General features: G+C 37.1%; 1 protein-coding gene across 2 annotated transcripts in view; it reads left to right on the plus strand.

Moving 5' to 3' along the window:
* The window catches only part of LOC307065741 (serine/threonine-protein kinase Sgk3), a 50,178-nt gene extending 35,346 nt beyond the window's left edge, over window positions 1–14,832 (plus strand). The window contains exons 10-16 of one of the 2 annotated variants that reach the window (XM_079722660.1): window positions 1,412–1,524; window positions 1,618–1,654; window positions 3,420–3,506; window positions 5,364–5,459; window positions 7,589–7,744; window positions 10,680–10,769; window positions 14,493–14,832. In XM_079722660.1, coding sequence (XP_079578786.1) covers window positions 1,412–1,524; window positions 1,618–1,654; window positions 3,420–3,506; window positions 5,364–5,459; window positions 7,589–7,744; window positions 10,680–10,769; window positions 14,493–14,663 — 750 coding nt within the window. In that variant the 3' untranslated portion in view covers window positions 14,664–14,832. The remainder of the gene's footprint in view (window positions 1–1,411; window positions 1,525–1,617; window positions 1,655–3,419; window positions 3,507–5,363; window positions 5,460–7,588; window positions 7,745–10,679; window positions 10,770–14,492) is intronic. The other variant, XM_079722661.1, reaches the window with a different exon arrangement.
* The last annotated feature ends 6,273 nt before the right edge of the window (window positions 14,833–21,105 follow it).

The following is a 21,105-nucleotide window of genomic DNA, read 5'->3' on the forward strand; positions in this document are numbered from 1 at the left end:
TGGATATAGGGACTAAGGGTAAAGGAGCAGTAGAGGTGAATCCCAGGTCAGCCCCATTTATCTACTCCGTCAGGATCTGTTGTAACTGATCTTCACCATCACCTTTCAGAAGAGGCTAAGAAAAAATTGGGGACAGTCTTTGAAAATCAAAGAAGTTAAATGAATTACACACGAAAAGAGGAGAACTAGGATTTGAACCCAAGGCTGATCAGCTAGCTTTTCAGTTTGAAAATCGATTTCCACTTTACCTTGCTGCCTCCCGTGGCTTAGAGGGCTGGGTAGAAAGTGACATCATTAAATGAGACAATACAGCAGTGGCAGTAAGTCTGTAAGAGAAGACCAGGGGCTCTGGGTTAGACAAATTGAATTTGTTGGCTTGTTAAATATTCAAGAAAGAGCAGCAGGCAGCAGATTTTTGCAGTAGAAGCTCCAAGCAGAGGGCTGCCCACACGAGAGACATCAACATAGAGTGGTGGTTAAAATCATTGGAATGGATTAAGTTGCCTGGGAGGGTATCCAGAGAAAGAATAACAGTGGAGAAACCTAGGAAAGACAATTTGTCAATCCCTGCAGCATAAGGGCCCAGAAAGGAGCGGAGATGGAACTGTCCAAGGTAGAAGAAAGCCCCCAATGAGAGATGATTGTTTTAGAAGCCCAAAGACTTAGAGTAAGAACCTAGAGCAAACTTTGCCTAGGCAGGTAACCTGATAACTAGAGGACAGGTTGTGAGAAATGCATTAAGAATTAGGAAGTGTAAGAAATGAACTGGAGAGTCCAGCTGCCAATGAGCTCCAGCCAGTTGCTACCATATTGAATTTAGGCTTAATGGTGCAGAGCTCCCCCCACCCTTTTTTTTTCCCCAGAAGAAACCAAAACTATGAATTTTAACCAAAAAAAAAATTTCCCAGTTTTTAAATGTTACCAATTATTTTAGATTTTTCTGAAAACATTCTTTGGTTCAAACACATTATATCTGTGGGTTAGATTTGATCTTCCAGCCACTAGTTTACGATCTCTAAATAGTGTTTTTGGTTTTTTCAAATGAAAGAACAGGCAAACAAAGGCCCAGTAAGATAATTACATGGCAGTATCAAAATCATTGGTCTCCATTAATAATCTTTTTCCAGGGAGGTTGCCTGGAGTGGTGCGAGGATACTGCCACACTGAGGATCGAGGGGTACATGGAGATGAGCGAGCAGTACGCACGGTTAGGGAAAGATTTGTGGTTGAAGAGAGCATGGTTGCTGGGTGGAGGGGATGCACAGGCAAGGGGAAGTCACGGTTCTGTGCTTTGGTGCATTTTTATCGTCCAAAGTAACAAAAATAAATCCCGTTTTTGTATTTTTAGAATATATTTGTTTCACTTTATGTGTGAATGATCTTAATATTCTTTTTTTTTTCAATTTTACAGCTGTTTTTTCACTTACAAAGAGAACGGTCCTTTCCCGAACACAGAGCTAGGTTTTATGCTGCTGAAATTGCCAGTGCATTGGGTTATTTGCACTCCATCAAAATAGTGTACAGGTAAATTTTAAACATTTCACTCCTAAAATTTCTTTTTATTATTTTATTTCAGTTCATATTCAGTTTTCCTTTTCTTTCCTTTTAATTCGATAGAGACTTGAAACCAGAAAATATTCTTTTGGATTCAGTAGTAAGTATTGTCTTTTAAAAACCTACTAGTTCATGATTTTTTTTTTCAACATCTTTATTGGAGTATAATTGCTCTACAATGGTGCATTAGTTTCTGCTGTATAACAAAGTGAATCAGCTATACATATACACATATCCCCATATCCCCTCCCTCTTGCGTCTCCCTCCCACCCTCCTTATCCCACCCCTCTAGGTGGTCACAAAGCACCAAGCTGATCTCCCTGTGCTATGCAGCTGCTTCCCACCAGCCATCCATTCTACATTTGGTAGTGTGTATATGTCCATGCCACTCTCTCACTTCATCCCAGCTTACCCTTCCCCGTCTCCGTGTCCTCAAGTCCATTCTCTACGTCTGCGTCTTTATTCCTGTCCTTCCACTAGGTTCATCAGAACTCTTTTTTTTTTTTTTTTAGATTCCATATATATGTGTTAGCATATGGTATTTGTTTTTCTCTTTCGGACTTACTTCACTCTCTATGACAGACTCTAGGTCGATCCATCTCACTACAAATAACTGAATTTCATTTCTTTTTATGGCTGAGTAATATTCCATTGTATATATGTGCCACATCTTCTTTACCCATTCATCTGTCAGTGGACACTTAGGTTGCTTTCATGTCCTGGCTATTGTAAATAGAGCTGCAATGAACATTGTGGTACATGACTCCTTTTGAATTATGGTTTTCTCAGGGTATATGCCCAGTAGTGGGATTGCTGGGTCGTATGGTAGTTCTATTTTTAGTTTTTTAAGGAACCTCCATACTGTTCTCCATAGTGGCTGTATCAGTTTACCTTCCCACCAACAGTGCAAGAGGGTTCCCTTTTCTCCACACCCTCTCCAGCATTTATTGTTTGTAGACTTTTTGATGATGGCCATTCTGACCGGTGTGAGGTGATACCTCATTGTAGTTTTTGATTTGCATTTCTCTAATGATTAGTGATGTTGAGCATCCTTTCATGTGTTTGTTGGCAATCTGTATATCTTCTTTGGAGAAACGTCTATTTAGGTCTTCTGCCCATTTTTGGATTGGGTTGTTTGTTTTTTTGACATTGAGCTGCATGAGGTGCTTATATATTTTGGCGGTTAATCCTTTATCAGTTGCTTCGTTTGCAAATATTTTCTCCCATTCTAGGGTTGTCTTTTGGTCTTGTTTATGGTTTCCTTCGCTGTGCAAAAGCTTTTAAGTTTCATTACTTTCCATTTACTAGTTCATGATTTTTCTTGTTGTTATGCTTAGTGGAAAAGAGTCCACCTCAAAGGTTCCACACTGCATGATTCCACTAGATAACATTCTCGAAATGTCAAAACTATAGAGATGGAGAACAGATTAGTGGTTGCAAGGGGACAGGGACTGAGGGAATAGGGGAGTTCAAAGATAAAGGAGTAGCGTGAGAGAGTTCCTTTGTTCCTTTGGGATGATGGACGTTCTCTGTCTGATCGTGGTGGTAGTTACACGAATCTATACATCTCTATTACATAGGGCTACACATACACACACACAAATGCCTGCATGTAAAATAGCGAAAACTGAATAAAGTTGGCCGTCTAGTTATCAGTATTATACCAACGTCATTTTCCTGATTTTGACACTACTACAGTTATATAAGGTGTCAGCATTGGGGGAAGCTGGGGGAAGGGGACATGGAACTCTGCATTGTTTTTGCAATTTCCTTTTAATCTATGATTATTTCAAAATCCAATGGTTTTAATAAGTGTCAATTTATGTCCATGCATTCTTTTATCTTACTGCCCCTGTATTCGTCAGGGACATGTTGTCTTAACAGATTTTGGGCTTTGTAAAGAAGGAATTGCTATTTCTGACACCACAACAACATTTTGTGGGACACCAGAGGTAAGAAATATGTCTCATTCATGTACTCATGTATAAAATGCAAAAATGAAACACAAATTGTATATATAAAATTTGAAATCAGAAAAATAGAGTAAAAATATTTTCAGCTTCCAGCCAGCTGGAAATATCCGATAATCATCCCTTCTGAACATTTAAAGTTTATTGATATTTGATATTTTTTTAACTGTGATTTTGAGATACTGCAGATAACCCAACAAAGATAAATTATGCTTACTTGTTTTTAATGTTAAAAGTTTACCTTAGATTTCTTCAAACATTTGATTACATTTCTAATTCTTAAAACAAAAAAAAAAATCATGAATCAGTGATGAAAATGTCCAAAAATTAATTGAGGTAATGTTGGGACAACACTGTGAATATATTAACAGCCACTGAATTGTATACTTTAAATGGGTGAATGGCATGGTATGCAAATATCATAATAAAGCTGTTTTTTCAAAGAAATAAGCTAAAGCAAATATGGCAAAATGTTAACATTGCCTATATTTGGGTGGCAGCACTATTGGTTTCTGTTATATTTTTATACTTTTTGGATGGTTAAAATATTTTATAATAAAAATTGTTTAATGGAAGAAAATAAAGCAGTGGATATGGGGGAAAAATTACAAATCAAATTTATTAACCAGAACATCCTATTCTCTAATCATTTTAACTAGCAGAAAATGTATCTTTCGATTTGAGACAGTAATAATAATCCTTAAAATTTATGTGAAAGCCTTGTTATTCTAACTTCACACATACATACGTTTAGTTTAAAGTGTTCTAATTTTAAAATATTAATTGTGATCTTAATTGCAATTAATTAAGAGTAATTAAGATTGTGGAGTATTTGCAAATATCATGTTAAAAATGTGTGATAAAATAGCTCACATCAGATTTCTAATCAAGATGAGAAACTTAAAGTATCTATAAGTACAACTATTTACTGTGAAATGTATTTTTTCTTCCTTTTTCTCTAATCTAACCCTAGCTCTTGTATATATTTGTAATAATTCTATTTTGGTTTATGTATGAAGAAACATTTTTCGTGGGTGTATATTCATTTAATAGTTAACAAAATCTTTAAGTCCTATAATTTTTAGAAGGGAAATAGAAGTTTTTTTGGTCATCTAAACCTAAATATGATCAGAAATTATTAAACCCTTTTTATATATGTTGCCATTTCTTTGGATCACATAAAAAAGCTTAAGAATGTATTTCCTTATATATATTTCATGTGGGAAGAGGAAATATGTATTTTGGAATCTAAAATTCAAATTCACCATCTTATATGTGTGAAATCATGACGTTTAAATTTTTTACAATTTGAAATGTAAATAGCCATATAATAACTTAAGCAACTTTTCTAAAAAATATGTTAAAGAATTGCTATTGTAATTCTTAAATAAGAATGCAATTTATTCTTTTTTCTTTCAATAATTGCCACACTAAAAATTCTTTCTTCAGGAGAATCAATTATGAATAATGGCCATAAGAATTTCTAAAATTAATTTTGAGAAAGACTCCCCCCGCTACCCCCCCAAAAATTACCTACTTTACCTACTTAGAATTACAGTTTGTACATTTGTTGTCCTCTATTTGTCTTAACTACATCACAGTTTCTGGGGAGAAATGCTTGAATATGTGTATTTTGAAAATTATCCCAATTGATTCTGAAGACTAGCACCAGCCAAGAACCCCTGGTATAGAATGAGAATACCCAACCAACTGAAAATCTAGATAACATGTTTAATTTAGTGTGATATTACACCTAAAATTTATTAAATTTCTCAATTATTCCTAGATTTTGTCTTCAACTATTTATTGAGTTGCTCTAATATTTAATCTTTTCTATAGTACCTAGCACCTGAAGTAATCAGAAAACAGCCCTATGACAATACTGTAGATTGGTGGTGCCTTGGTGCTGTTCTGTATGAAATGCTGTATGGATTGGTATGTATTTCTCCTCTGTCATTATGATTCTAATATGTTATAAGTGATTTCAGTTTTCTCTTTCTTTCAGTAATCTCATGGACACTTAGATAACACTAACAGAACAGTAGTAACCTGGTTAAATGAATCCAAAACCACATTAGGGATATGCACAAAAAAGAAAAACTTTTCATTTTCTTACTAATTTTTTATAATTGTTTCTCTATCATACCAATCACTACTTCAAATGTTCTCATCCCACTACATTTTTAAGAAATAGACACCAAGTTGTAACGTTAAAATTACCCACTTTCATTCAGTTTGCTCCAGTCATTCTGCCTAATTTCAAAAAGATGAAAAGAAAAAGATTTTATTTCTCAGAAGATAATAATACCTTTTGGTTTTACCTCGTGTTTTGTTTTTATAGGATTTAGTAAGTTTACTGGTGCTCTGGTTTTTTTTATGACTGGGAACACTTTATTCCCTTTATCATAAACATCATGTCTTAAATATTTCATTGGAAAAAAGTGATGTGTGCTGTGTAATCAGTTTCCCCAGTTTTTATTAATTAAAGACACAGTTAGCCAGAGCTTCTGATTAACGAGTCAAATTGTTTTACTACATTGAGTTAATATCATTCCAACCAAAAGCAAACAATTTTAGGCACTTTAATTAGCTTATTCCTTGCAGGAATAATGTATGTTTTTCTTTAGGCTTTTTTAAACATTCAGAATAGTTTTTAGGTTCCCTTTGTGGGCCTGTGAGTGGCCAGCAGCCTCAGGATGGTGACCAGGCTCTCATCGCCCACACCGCTGCTCCCACTAAGCTAAATCCGCCATCCACTGAGACTTGAGGTGGTCTTGGCTTTTTTGTTTTGCTCTCTGTGTGTATGTGTGTGTGTGTTTCCCCTGAAAATGGGGGCGATCTCAGTGAAATTCAGTCCCCGAGGTATGTTTTAGAGCATCTTTTGTCTCATGTTGCTAACTTTGAATGATAGAGTCCTAATGACAGCCAGTGCTGTCTCTTCTTTGCCCTTGACCATGATCTGCTTGTTAAAAGATCTAGTTTTCTGGTTATGCTGGTGACTTAGAAGACCTGATAACCACTTTATACCTTGCTTTCTTTAAGTGTTGGGTATTCGTCAGCCTGACATTTCCGAATCCTTTGTATTTCTTTAGAGGACTTTGAAAGTATAAAATATTATCATTGCATATAGAATGTAATTGATTCAAACGGAACATTTGAAACACATAGTTCATTAATGAGACTTATATTAACAATTTAAAAATAAAATCAGATTTTAAAAAATGAAGTTTTTCTTTCCTATACAAAAGAAAAAAATAACAAGCTTATAACTCCCTTAACTTTAAAAATTATTTTTACTTTAAACTTGTAACTCAAAAATTAACTAGCTAATTCTCATGTTGGAGCTGTACCTCAGGTCTGTAAGCTGTGAAAGTAGAATTTTAATTCTGCAGGACACTGTCACTGCCACAAGTTAGGTCTCCATCTCCCTAGAAATTTTTTTTTTTTTTTTGCAGTACGCGGGCCTCTCACTGTTGTGGCCTCTCGCGTTGCGGAGCACAGGCTCCGGACGCACAGGCTCAGCGGCCATGGTTCACGGGCCCAGCCACTCCGCGGCATGTGGGATCTTCCCGGACCGGGGCACGAACCCGTGTCCCCTGCATCGGCAGGCGGACTCTGAACCACTGCGCCAGCAGGGAAGCCCTAGAAATCTTTTTAAATTAGTTTATTCCCAAGTCTCAAGAAGTTATTTGTTTGATCTGTGTTGAATCTCTATTTCCAGTAATTCTATCATTATGCCTAATGATGAGGTTGGTAGTGGTTTTCTTTAAAGCAGATCCTATTGCAACTTTTATACAATTTACACCTCTCTGCAGGTGTTATTGAACAAACTGACCCTAATTCATTTAGTGAACATGTATTAAGCTCTATAGCGCGCTGGGTTTTAAAATCTCTTCACATGGAAAGCCACACTGTAGATGTTCATACGCCCAAAGAGGCTTGTGCTTTTCTGTACTTGTGCAGCCAGACTGCTCTTTGTACATCAAGGCCAAATCTAACTATTTTAACCCCATCTGTGCATAATTCAATTAGTACTAACTTTCTCCTCTCCCCCCGACCCCCAGCCTCCTTTTTATTGCCGAGATGTTGCTGAAATGTATGACAATATTCTTCACAAGCCCCTAAGTTTGAGGCCAGGAGTGAGCCTTACAGCCTGGTCGATTCTGGAAGAACTCCTAGAAAAAGACAGGCAAAACCGACTCGGTGCCAAAGAAGACTTCGTATGTACATCTTTCCCAGTATCCTCTTTATTAAGCTTATTTATAATTTGAAGATAAATCCTTATTTTATGTGGTATTTAATGGGATGAATGCAGCTCTTAAAGAATAGCACCATGAGAAAGAAGCATGCTTGTTCCAGCAATTTTCACCCGTGTTTATGTAGAACTGTACAGTGTTTCAAGCTCCTGCACAAGCATTTTTTTCATTTGATCTTCATAACCATTTGATCCTGTCCTTTTCAGCCCCCGTATCCAGCTTTCATACCCTGTTATTTGTTAGAATTTCCTACCCGCTTCTAAAACAAACACACGGCATGCATTTTTTGATCACCTAAACTTTTAGATCATTTTGTTTAACAAGAATGTAAGTGCCTTCTGACTGCATGAGGTAATACCTTTTGCTTGAACTATCATTAAATCACTTTTTTTCCTGAGAATTTAAATGTGACACCTCTTTGAAATAATTATGGGATCTGCAGGTTTGCTTTTTTTTTTTTTCCTTCAAATCAGGGTAATTTAATTGCTAGTGCAGTTACCAGTGTTATGTTAGTGAATTCATGAACTACTGAGGAACATGAACCTTTAAATTCATTAAAATTTCTCAGGAATTTTTGGGGGCTCTTTACCGGTCTTGAACTTGAGCTGTGAATAATAAACACGTCTGCTGCTGCTTTTCCCCTTCTGCACTCCCCAGTGCAGCAGGTAGCTCTGTCCAGTTTTCTCTCTAGCTTGGACTCCAGAGTCCATTGTTTCAGGGCAGTCTTACTAATGCTTCATTCCTCCTTGTCTCTTGGTCCTTTTGTTGAATTCACGGGCAGAAATTGCAACCCTAGATGAACCCAGCTGTCACCCCAGGGCTGCTGAACAGTGCTGATGACAGTTGCACACCTGGGAATATTGGAAGCGTTGTGAAGTCTGGTCATTAGTCTCCTCAGTGCTTCTGCAGTTCATGCTCCTACTCTCTGTATTAACTATTTTAGACCTTCTCTCCAAATTTCCAGATTCCTTTTCTTCTTCCCTTTTACCAGATGCTCTTGCCTTCTGTTGATATTTTATAGGGAAAAATAGAATCAGCAGAGCAGAACTCACTCAGCTTCCTGCTGTCAGATTTGCAGACCTACATGCACCTGCCCCAGTTGTTTCCTTCTTCCTAGTATAGTGGAAAAGGTCAGTTCCTGCCTTTACTGGATCCTGACCCCTTGCAAGGAGCCCTATGCATGCTTTTTTCTGCACAGATAACTGCCCTCTTTTGTCCTGGATCCTCCAATACTGTCTCTTTCTCCCTTCATAGCCAAGGGAAAAGTTTGAAAGTTTTCGACATGAAAACCAAGTTGAAAGTTTCTATATTCATTCTCCCTTTTCCAGTCTCTTCTCATTTCTCAGTCTACCCCACAATAGCTACTAGAATTGTTGAGTACTTCTGTTCCTCAGATTGCATTCTCAGCAGCATTTCAACTTCCAGCCCTCTCCTGGGCTTCTGCACCAGCACACACTCCTCTCGTGCTTTCCTCTGTATTTCTGAGTCCTCCTCTTCACCCTGACTTTTAAGTGTTGCAGTTCCTTATGGTTGGCCCCAGACCCTTGTTTCTTCTGTTGCCTCTCTTCCTGGACAATCTCAGTTGTCCCTATGGCTTTGGTTGTGTCTTCATCTGACATTTATACCTTCAGTCTAGACCCCTCTCTAGTGAGCTCGAACTCAAAGAATACCTGTGCCTGTTCAGCACCACCACGTGGATTCTGGAGAGTCCAGCATGTTCATAATTGAACTCTTGCTGTCTTCCTTCTGTGCTCTTCGGGCCAGAAATCTGAGAGTCATTCCTGACTCTTCTCTCTTCCTTTCTTCCGTATTCAACAAACAGCCAGACCCTAGTATATTTGCCTCCTAGATCTTTCCCGTATCCAGACACCTCTCTCTGCTCCCACTGCTACCACTCTTTTCCTAGCATTGTCATCTTCTGTTTGGCCACGATTGTAGCTGTTTTCCTTTTTCTGATCATGACTCCCCAGTCCATTCCCCCATTAGAGTCATCTTAAAAAGCAAACAAACAAAAAAACCCCACATTTGTGACATTCCCCTTCCTAAAGCTCCGTGATGGAGTCCCATGATCCTAGAATAAAATCCAAAATTCCTAGCATAGACCCAGTGTGATGAGCCCATTTACCTCTTGAGATCCCCTTTGTGTGACAATCCCAGTCCTTTCCTATTCCGCAGCCATATGGGGCTCTCATTTTCTTGACCAAACTAAGCCCTTTGCCGCCTCAGGCCCTTTGTATTCTGCTTGGAATGTTCTCTCCTCATTCTTTCTTGTCTGCCTACTTCTTACTTATCTTCCAGAACTCTGGTCAGATACCACTTTCTCTGAGAAGTTTTTTTAAACCCATCAAACTAGGTTGGATCCTACTTTTTATACACTCTCATGCCTCCTTGTAGGAAGAAAAGCTAGAATCAATACTGTGCCGACTTTTGACAGTAGCAGCCCAGAGTGGAATCATTTTTGGTAGTAGAGCTTGTCACCCTGCCCCACTGTGTAAAAAACTCTCATTTAACACCTTTACCTCCCCTTTCAGTAATAATAATTCTTTGTACCTATGTAGTGCTTTATTCTTTCCATACGACTTTTATTTCCATATTTTCCAATGATTCTTGAAACAACCTATGAAATATCTAGGGCAGAAATGTTAACCCCACTGTACCTGTGAGGAAACGATGACTGTGAAGAGGATGTAACTTAAGTCCGTCATTCTGAGTAACTCTCCCACGTCTGCTCTGGGAGTCTTTTCACTACACCATTTGGCCAAATTGAATAACATAAACATGTACCTAAAAAGAACTTTTGAGGGACAAAGTAGAAATGGTTCGGTTTCATAAAATTCTTCAGTGCGTACTTAATATATTCTTCAGCATTAGTAAAACATCTGTTTCTTTACTATTCTAGCTTGAAATTCAGAATCATCCTTTTTTTGAATCACTCAGCTGGACTGATCTTGTACAAAAGAAGATTCCACCACCGTTTAACCCTAATGTGGTATGTTTACATCCAAATCTTTCTTTCTAAAATAGTGAAATATAGAACTGTAGCTCATCGTAATTGTAGAAATAGATCTCAAAATCTAACCTGAATCAAATTGAATCAGTACCTAATACTTATGAAACATGTCACTCAGGATGTCTAGTACAACTGATAACTTCAAGATAACACATAAGATTATAGGTACATTAGATTGATCAGAATATCTCCCAGAACAGTAATTGTGAAGTGCTTCTTAAGAGCATGTGTAAGAAAGCCCAACAGGTTTAAAAAAATGCAAATTAAAGTAACTGTGAGGCATCATTTTCATACCTATAAACCAACAGACATTTTAAGTAACACTAACGCACAATTTTTTTCTAGATTGATATAAAAAAAGTCAAATAATGTTTGACTTGTTAAATCTACTGATGGAAACGTTTTACTTAAAGGATTAACAATGTTGAAATGTTTGGAAATAAATATATAATGATAGGGAGATTATTAATAAATCATCAGAAGGCCAATAATGATGTTACTAATGATAGCTTCCTGTATGTAGGCATATATAATTTTTATGCATTACAGCATGTAATTTATGCCTCAAATAAGCTACCAAGTTACTGCTATTACTGTTCTTATTATACATGTTTTATAAATGACGAAATGAAAACTCAGAGATGTCACGTAGCTGGTTAGAAGAGCAGACCTGAGATTCAGATCTGTGTCTGATCCCAAGGTCATTATTTTTTCTATGCTTTCTTACTCTCTATTTCCTTTTCTTGTTAAGTAAATGATAATAATGATAATAAATATAAAATGAGTAGATGCTTGGAAAATCCTTATAATGTTAAATGAAAACGTGGTAATTACCATTTTTGTGACATAAGATTATAGCAGTAAAAGTAACAGGCAAGGATGGGAAGAGAATATAAATCAAGACTGATTTGAGATTGCAGGATCATAGCCGAATTTGTTTTTCTTTTATTTAAAGTTTTTCGGTGTAGCTGTGAAGCTCGTGAAACACTTTTTTTTAGAAAATTAGAGCAGGATAAGAAATCACTTCAGGAAAGTGTTATTTAGTGTACTCAGATTTCATTCAGGGTCAGTTTCAGTACATGGCTGATAGCTGGTATTAATTAATAGTTGTGAGATTGTACACCATAAATGTAACGACATTTGTAGACTGATTTGTTTCATGTAGCTCACCCAGAAGTGTCTGTTTCAGAAGTGACTCCATTGGCAATAATTTCTGTCCTCATTTCTAGAATTTGCAGTAGGAACCCAGGACCTTTAAGAATTATTGTATTTTCTCCTTTATATTGAAAGTCGTACTGAGTTTAGTTATCCTCAAATGAACGTGTCATCAGGCTCATTAAAGCATTAGGGACCCCTTCTAAGCAAGACTGAATATGGAAACAGTGTTGACTTCAGAGGAGTCAGGCACCTCCGCGTTTGGATCCCTGCTGGTCTACAACTAATTAAACTTTTTAAAGCAAGACCTGCAAAGGAGAAGCTGTAAGAGGAAAAAACTGATAAATTTGACCACATAAAATTTAGAAATGTCTGCATGAAAAAAACACCACAAATAAGAAACTGGGAGAAATTTCCCTAACACATAAAGCATTCTTATAAGTCATTGAGAAGAAAGACCACGACCAGTAGAAACATGGACAAAAGACACAAAATATTCAATTACAGAAAAATAAATGCAGATGGTTTTTTTAATATATTAAAAGATGTTCTAACTCACTGACTTTAAGGAATGCAAGATAAAACCCTAACGTGTTGCCATTTCTCATCTAACAGATAAAGATCAAAAAATTAGCTCCTACGCTGCCCTCAGTACTTGTATCCTTCTACTTAAGCCTGGCAGCAATCCTACAAAATAGTACCGTTATTTTCCACGTAATACAGATGAGTTAACTTAGGCACAGAAAAGGTTAAATAACTTGCCAGAAGTTTAAAGTTAAAATTGCAGACCTAGAATTCGAGCTCAGGTGCTTTGAGGAGAGAGTCTTCTCTCACTCTTAACGTAAGCCGTACAGCTTTATCCCTCTCAGTACTGGCCAGGAGCCATCAGGGCGTTCACAGAATGTTTATAAAGTCCAGTGAAGGAACATTTTTCATCATTTATTGAGCACCTTCTACGTGTCAAATTTTGGGAATTTTATGTATTAACGCATCCAGTCCTCACAGTAAACTTAACAGGTAGATGGCAGTATTCTTATTTTACAGAAGAGGAAACAAGCTCACAGAGATAGGGTAGTTTATATAAAGAATTACAGCTAACAAATTTCACAGCCAGAATTCAAACCTTAGTCTTGTTCCAGTGCCCTTGCTTCTAAGGTTATAAATGAGAATTTGATGACTTTTTTTTTTTTTTTTTTTTTTGGCTGCGTTGGGTCTTTGTTGCTGTGCATGGGCTTTCTCTAGTTGCAGCGAGCAGGGGCTACTCTTCATTGCGGTGCGCGGGCTTCTCATTGCGGTGGCTTCTCTTGTTGCAGAGCATGGGCTCTAGGCACGCAGGCTTCAGTAGTTGTGGCACGTGGGCTTCAGTAGTTGTGGCATGTGGGCCCTAGAGTGCACGGGCTTTAGTAGTTGTGCCGTGTGGGCTCAGTAGTTGCGGCACATGGGCTCTAGGGTGTGCAGGCTTTCATTAGTTGTGGCGCATGGGCTTAGTTGCTCCGCAGCATGTAGAATCTTCCCGGAGCAGGGATCAAACCTGCGTCCCCTGCACTGGCAGGCAGATTCTTAACCACTGTGCCACAGGGAAGTCCTGATGACTTTTTTATATATACATGAGTTTAATTTCTAGCATTCTTTCTCCTCTGTTGGAGAATTTCTCATATGGAAGAATCTAGCATCCCGAATTTCCCTGGTCTCTGCTCTGCTGTTGGTAGACCACCAGGCTAACTGTGTCCTTGGTTTATACATGTGCTCTGAACCTGTTTACCTCGGTTAGACTTGATGACTTGAACATTTTAAGGATTCCCTTCCTCTTAGAATAGAGATAACCTAGAGCTTCAGAGATGGGCTTTAAGAGTAAATCACCTGAATCTGTATCCCAGTTTTAATCTGTAAATAAATTGGAAGGGGAGAGTCCATTAGCTTGTATCAGATTCGTGAAGGAAGATTGACCGCTACCTTCGAGCCTAAGTAGCCACTATGCTTCATTTCCCAGGTTCCAGTCCCTTTAGGTCTCTAGAGCTAAGGGTGTCACAGCCGGATGCTCAGTGAATGACCTCTGTAGCACAAGAGTCACCTTTCATAATTGTACTTACTCTCCCTCCATTTCTTCATCAAAAGGCTTCAACGTCCCCAGAATTGAGAAACTGGATGGGCAGGCATTTTATGGAAGCGGAGATGCAAAATTTTCTCCTGAAAACCTCCCTGAGCCCCTTTTGTAAATTTAGAGGTGGTGATGGGTAGAGAGAAAGTGGGTCAGTTGCCGGACCCACGATTCAAATTAACGTAGGCGAGGACCCTGTCACGCTAGCCTTCCTCACCCTTATCTTTCCTCCCCCCAACCCAACAACGAGAACCCTAACTGTAAGAAGGACCTGAATAATGAGAGTCGGGAAGAGAAAAGCAGGAAACGTTTCAAAGACATGGATGGAGTAGGAACACATCTAAACTTGCCAGGAATAAATAGACAAATTCATGAAGGGGCTTTAATGAGGGACTGAAGTAAGGGGAAAAAAGGTAAGGTGAGTAATAGTATGCTTTTTGACGTTTTAGGCAGGACCAGATGATATCAGGAACTTTGATGCAGCGTTTACAGAAGAAACAGTTCCGTATTCCGTGTGTGTGTCTTCTGACTATTCCATAGTGAACGCCAGCGTACTGGAGGCCGACGACGCCTTTGTTGGTTTCTCTTATGCACCTCCTTCAGAAGACTTATTTTTGTGAGCAGTCTGCCATCAAGAACCCATTGAGCAAATATAAGCCTACAGATGAGATGGAAACTCCTGTTTGTGTGAATATATTCAAATACGTTTAACTAGTGCCTCATTTTTACATGTAATGTTAAAAACTATGAAAAATGTATTTTCTGCTGTATGCGAGAAAATAGGGCATTTCAGAGAACTAAGTTTTGAATTAAAATTTGTATTCTTGTTTATTAAGCTTATTTTTAAACAGAAATTTTAAAAGCTACTGTTCTTAGCATTAACCTATTTTTAAAGAAAACTTTTTTGCTAATGACTGTTTTTTTTTCCCTCTAGGTTTATGCTAACATCTACCCAAGATAGACTGTTTTTTAACAGTCTCAGTTCAGTTAACATACATTAATGCCTTTGTAGCTCTACTTTGAGTTCTCAGATCACAACTATGCAATTGGTACATGGTTGTTTAAGAAGAAACCATATCTTTCCATAATGAATCACTGTTGGACATAATCATTTCTTGGTAGGATTAAAATATAAAAGCATAGTTAACTCATTGGCTGCTAGCTAACGCTTTGAGTAACTGTCCATTCTGCAGATCAAATTAAGAAGTAACAAAAGGAAATCCTATACTTTTGAAATACCAGTTCAAATTTGTGAATTATTTTTCCTCTGGAGGAAAAGTAAAAGTTTAATAGTTAGAAATTTTAAGTATTCCCAAAGCTCTGAAGGGAAATAAAGTACTGCTGGATTTTTTTTTAAGGCGGTGCCAAAAATGAATGTCTCTGTGTCATGTATTTATATTACCAATACATTCTATTTATGTTCTTTTTGGTCTTTTGAATATTTAATATATTGTTAAGTAGGTCTAAATCTTGATATTTGTTTTTGCAAATAGCTATTCAAAACTATCTTCCTAATTGGTTGATAAGTAAAAAATATTGCACTGTCCAGAGTATTTACCTAATTGGGAAATAAAAAGTAGAATAGCAAATTATGGGTCAGTATAAATGTATACAGTCTTACTACAATGTAACAAAAGTTAAAAATAATTTAGGCAGATGCCTAGTCAGTATCTTATGTATCTTAGTAAGAGTACAGGAAGCTGACCTTAAAATCACACTAAAAACCAACTAACTTGTATACTTGTAATTTTAAAAAAGAATATCTACAAAAAAACTAAAACTCATGCTTACCGTGGGATTCTGATTCTTAGTTTAGAGATTTTTCAGGTCTTGTAGGAAACTGTGAAAGAGTTTAGTGACACAGTTTTGATGCTTCAGGAACAAGCATACTTTCTATGTATTTTCTCTTGAGAAAGAAATTACAAAAACTTTTCACACGAATACCCTTTAGTGTAAAATTGTTCAGCAGAAGCGGGGGAGGCAGAGTGTACTTTTGTTAGATTAGTAATGTTTGCATCCAATACACTGAATCTTCCTTTAGAGGTAAGACTTTAATAGCGACACTGTAAATATTTGGTTTATTTGGCACTACTGTAAGTTCTGCTTTTATACAAAGCTCTTTGCTTATTATAAAACAAAAACTGTAGTTTCTTGTATGATTTTTTTTTACTCAGCCGTTCCTTAATTAAACTGCCAAAAATTAAAGTGCAATATTGTATATTTTTAAGAACAAATTTTAAATAGAATATTGATGTTTCTCAGATCACAGGAAATACAAATCTTATGTAGTATAATAAAAACTAGCAAAAAGATTAATGATCATCTAATGCCTGCCATTATTTTATCTTGTTTATTTTTTAAAATTTATTTATTTATTTGTTTATTTTTGGCTGTGTTGGGTCTTTGTTGTTGCGCGCGGGCTTTCTGTAGTTCCAGTGAGTGGAGGCTACTTTTCGTTGCGGTGCACGGGCTTCTCATTGTGGTGGCTTCTCTTGTTGCGGAACATGGGCTCTAGGCACGCGGGCTTCAGTAGTTGTGGCACACGGGCTCAGTAGTTGTGGCTCGTGGGCTCTAGAGCGCAGGCTCAGTTGTGGCGCACAGGCTTCGTTGCTCCACAGCATGTGGGATCTTCCCAGACCAGGGCTCGAACCCTTGTCCTCTGCATTGGCAGGCAGATTCTTAACCACTGCGCCACCAGGGAAGTCCCCCTGCCATTATTTTAAATTAAAATTGGTGATGCTTACAATAGTCATTACAAACTAATTATTCGTACATGTAAGGGAGAGAAGTATAAAATTTTAACTAAGTATTTGGGCATACATAGAAATTTCTAGATTATCATAGGCCGACATGTTTAATATTCAGGAAACAAAATCTCTTCCAAGTTTCAAGTTTATTTTTTTTCTCAGAGCATGCTAAGTCTTTTAGAAAAAGGTCTGCTCTTTGAATAGTTGGACCATTTCATAGTTATTGCCAAAATAAACTCAAAGATCTAAATGAAGAAGCCCTAACATTCTTCATGTTACACATACTTCTTATTGCCTATGGTACAGTGTAGGGCTTCCCAACCATTGTCATGGCACAGCACACACTGAAAATTACAAAATTTGGCACACCTGGGGTGAGGTGCCAGCTGATGTAGATGCTGGCAGCAGGTACTCTGCTCAAAAGTTTTTATGCCAAAATAATTTTTCAACTTATGAACCAACAAACACTGTTGGGATATAATTTCAGCAATGGCAAATGTTTCAAAAGTGATTTAAATATTTGAAATATTTATTACTATAAAATTTTATCACTATAAAAATTTACCATTACCAATATCTTTTGGCATACCTGAAACTTTTATAGTGATTATCCATAGGCATAATATTACAGACCTTTACACAGATATTTTATGACTCATTCTTTTGTACATCACATACTGTATGAGAAGTGGGAGTGGTATGTGGGAACATTTTTAGTAGTGCTGGCATGATTTTCAATAAAGTGTGTTAAAATTGATAACTTATTTCCTCGTGTATGTAGTTTGGAAGTTAGCTCTGTTTTTGAAGTGGGATTTTCTGCCACTTGCCTGTAACAGCAGTTTCTACTTTTGTTGGTTTTTACAGATTATTCTATATCCCAAGGAGATTGTTCATTTATATGAAACCCCAGAGTGTACATGGATGAGTTTCAAGTGGCAGGAGTACCTTGAAAAGATACACCAAGTTTTGTGTGTAAATAAAATCGACTTGGGGCAGGGAGTGCTGCATAGCTTTGTTTAGATGATCAAAAGGATTTACTGCTATAAAAAGACTGAGTTTCTTCTCTGCCACTTTTGTTCCTCTTCACTCACCTAATATTAAGAGGATTTGCTCTCTAATTTCCCTGAAAGCATTCCAATTGGATATTTATATCACTTATTTAGCATTTTTGGTGCAATTTTATATAATCACCCATTTGTAATTCTTTAAACATATTCCTTAAAGGGACCCCCCTACAGAAAAGTATTTCTTATTTCACTATTTCTTTGCATTATACCCATTTTTACAGAGGTACTTAAGTCAGAAAGAAATATAGCTGCCTCAAAATGGTAACTTTTTGATAATGTACCCAAAATCAAGATAGTAGAGAATAGTTTAAAGCAATATTATACAAAGAAAAAAAGCAAATATAGAAGTATAAATTCAGAGTGGTATTTATAGCAATGAAGTAGCCAATCAAAGGATCCTACAAATAAGTTATTTTTACATATTGTACTGAAAATGATGGATCACCATATGACTCTTATGGGAATAGTGTAAAACAAAGAATTACATTTCTCTACATAACCCTGCTTACTGTAACAACCATGCCCATTTTGTGTTTTTACTAATCTTGTGTTTAAGTGCGACCGAAGTTTTTGCTGTAAATTCTCTTGCAGGAATATATCTCAGATTCATCCTTTTTTTTCTAATAAAATTTCAGTATTTCCACCTTATTAGGGAGCAGAGATTTCCACTCAATTTTAGTTAAATCTTTGTGGGGAAGTCAACAATGAGTTGTCAATATTCAAATGTTTTTATGTTTTATTAGTTAACTCTTGGAATCCAGAAGGCTTACATACAGTAAAACAGACCCACTCAAGGTCAAATTTGATCTCAGTGTGTTGGAGTTTTGGTTCTTTCCATGTAGTAGTTTATATAGCCTTGCTGTGTTGAATTTTTCTCTTATACCTCAATGACAGCTTACTTTGTTAATGATTCATTGATGCTGCACACTGACACTTCTGTAATTTACTTCAGTAAGATAGCCCCTAGTGATGTGCTTCAATTAGATATCAGAAACAAAGCTTTGTGTTTGTCAAAACTCTTATGACTTTAACACTTGAGTGCTGTGCACTTTGCTGTATATACAGCAAATTAAACCTCAAAGAAAAATATTAAAAGGGAAAATAAAGTCAGTTACATGTAAGACAAAAATAAAAGTTAAATTATAATCCTGTCATCTTAAGTATTTTAGCCATTGTACCACATGACAGAGAAGAGAATCAGGAATTTGGTCCAAAGGAAAAGTTAAAGTGGGGAAGATGTAGAAATAGCATAACCTGAGCCAATGCAAGTACACAAGAATGCATGACAGAGACTTCTGTTTTCCAGCTTCACATGGAAGGAGCTTAGAAGTTGCCAGGTAAAAAAAAGCTGAACAAACATCAACAACCTTTCTTGGATACAGATGACAGTGGACGACACAGGACAGACTGCTGCCCCCAAGACTGGAGAGACCGACGGGCAAATACAGGGATCTGTGGCCTTACTGGAACAGAGGCATCCACCACAGGAGCCAGTGCAGGGGTAGGAAGACCTGAGCTGTATTGACAAATTGCTGGGGGCTAAGTGCACAACTTTGAGACTTCAGAAGTCCAGGGGAACCTAGTCACAGGGATCCCCACAATTTTATGAGATTTACCTCCCGGGGCTCAACCAACTTCTCACAAATATTAAAGAAAAATTCCTTTGTGCTTCCAGCAGGAGGAGGGAAAATGAACCATTTTCAAATATGCCAGAGCACTGTGTTCTTAACAAGGCCTGCCCTCAGGAGAAACTAGTTAATCAGAACCTGACCAGCAGGGTTTTATCAGAGCCTAACTGAGGTGGGGGAAAGGAAATACCCAACTCCAGTTCATTCTAGCCATCCTAACCCACCTAATACAGGGTCGAGGGTGGGGAGAAGAAAACTGAGAAAGACACTCAGTTTGTGGGACAACTACAAAAGATGTAATATACATGTAATGAGAATACCAGAAGGAGAGAGAGAAAAAAGAACAGAAGAAATATTTGAAGCGATAATGACAGAATTTCTCCAAATTTCAGACACCAAACCACAGATCCAGGAAGCTCAGAGAACACCAAGCAGGATAAATGCAAAGACAACAAAACAAAACTATAGCTAGGCATATATTCTCAAACTACAGAAAATCAGAGACAAAAAATCCTGAAAGAGGCCAGAGGAAACAAAGGTATGAATTACATCTGACTTCTCAGAAACCGTGCAAGCAAGAAGAGAGTGGACTGAAATATTTAGTGTTGAGAGAGAAAAAAAAAACCCCACCAACTTGGTGAAGGAGAAATAAAGACTTCCTCATACAAACAAAAATTGAGGTAATTTGTTGCCAGTAGACCTGCCTTCCAAGAGAGTTTAAAAGAAGTTCTTTAGAGAGAAGGAAAATAATATAATTCAGAAACTCAGGTCTACATAAAGAAAGGAAGAAGGAATCCAAGAAGAAGTAAGTGAAGGTAATATAAAAACTTATTTTTTCTTATTCTTAATTGATCTAAGAGATAACTGAAATAACAATGTATTTGATTATGTATGCTTACGTATATATCATATAAATATGCTTGCTTATGCTTTTATGTAAGTAAAACAAATGACCAAGGAATGAGGAGGAGGAAGGAAGATTATTTTGTTATTATAAGGTATTCACACTAAGGTACTTCACTATACTGTGAAGCAGTGTTGTTTGAAAGTGGGCTTGATTAGTTGTAAATGTATATTTACAGTCTAGGACAATCAATTTAAAAAGAGGAAAAAAGTGTAACTGACAGCGAAGAAAGGAGAGAAAATGGAATGAATTAAAATCACAAAAGGCAGAAAAAGAAAAGACAAAAATAGGAATGAGTAAAAAGGCAACAAATGGAAAGCAGTAACAAATATGGTAGATATTAATCCAACTATATCAATAATCACTCTGAACATAAGTGGTCTAAATGCACCAATTAAAAGACAAGAGATTTTTCAGAGTGGATCAAAAAACAAGCCCCAACGACATGTTGTCTGTAAGAAATCCACTTTAAATATAAAGACACATACGGATTAAAAGTTAATGGATGGAGAAAATATATAGCTTATACTAATCAAAAGAAAGGAGGAGTAACTATTGATTTCAGACAGAGTGGACTTCAGAGAAAGGAAGGTTATCAGGAATGAAGAAGGACATTAGGGACTTCCCTGGTGGTCCAGTGGTTAAGACTCTGCACTCCCAATGCAGGGGGCCCAGGTTCGATCCCTGGTCAGGGAACTAGGTCCCGCGTGCCACAA

Source organism: Hyperoodon ampullatus, assembly GCF_949752795.1.
Source record: "Hyperoodon ampullatus genome assembly, chromosome: 17".
Lineage (NCBI taxonomy): Eukaryota > Metazoa > Chordata > Mammalia > Artiodactyla > Ziphiidae > Hyperoodon > Hyperoodon ampullatus.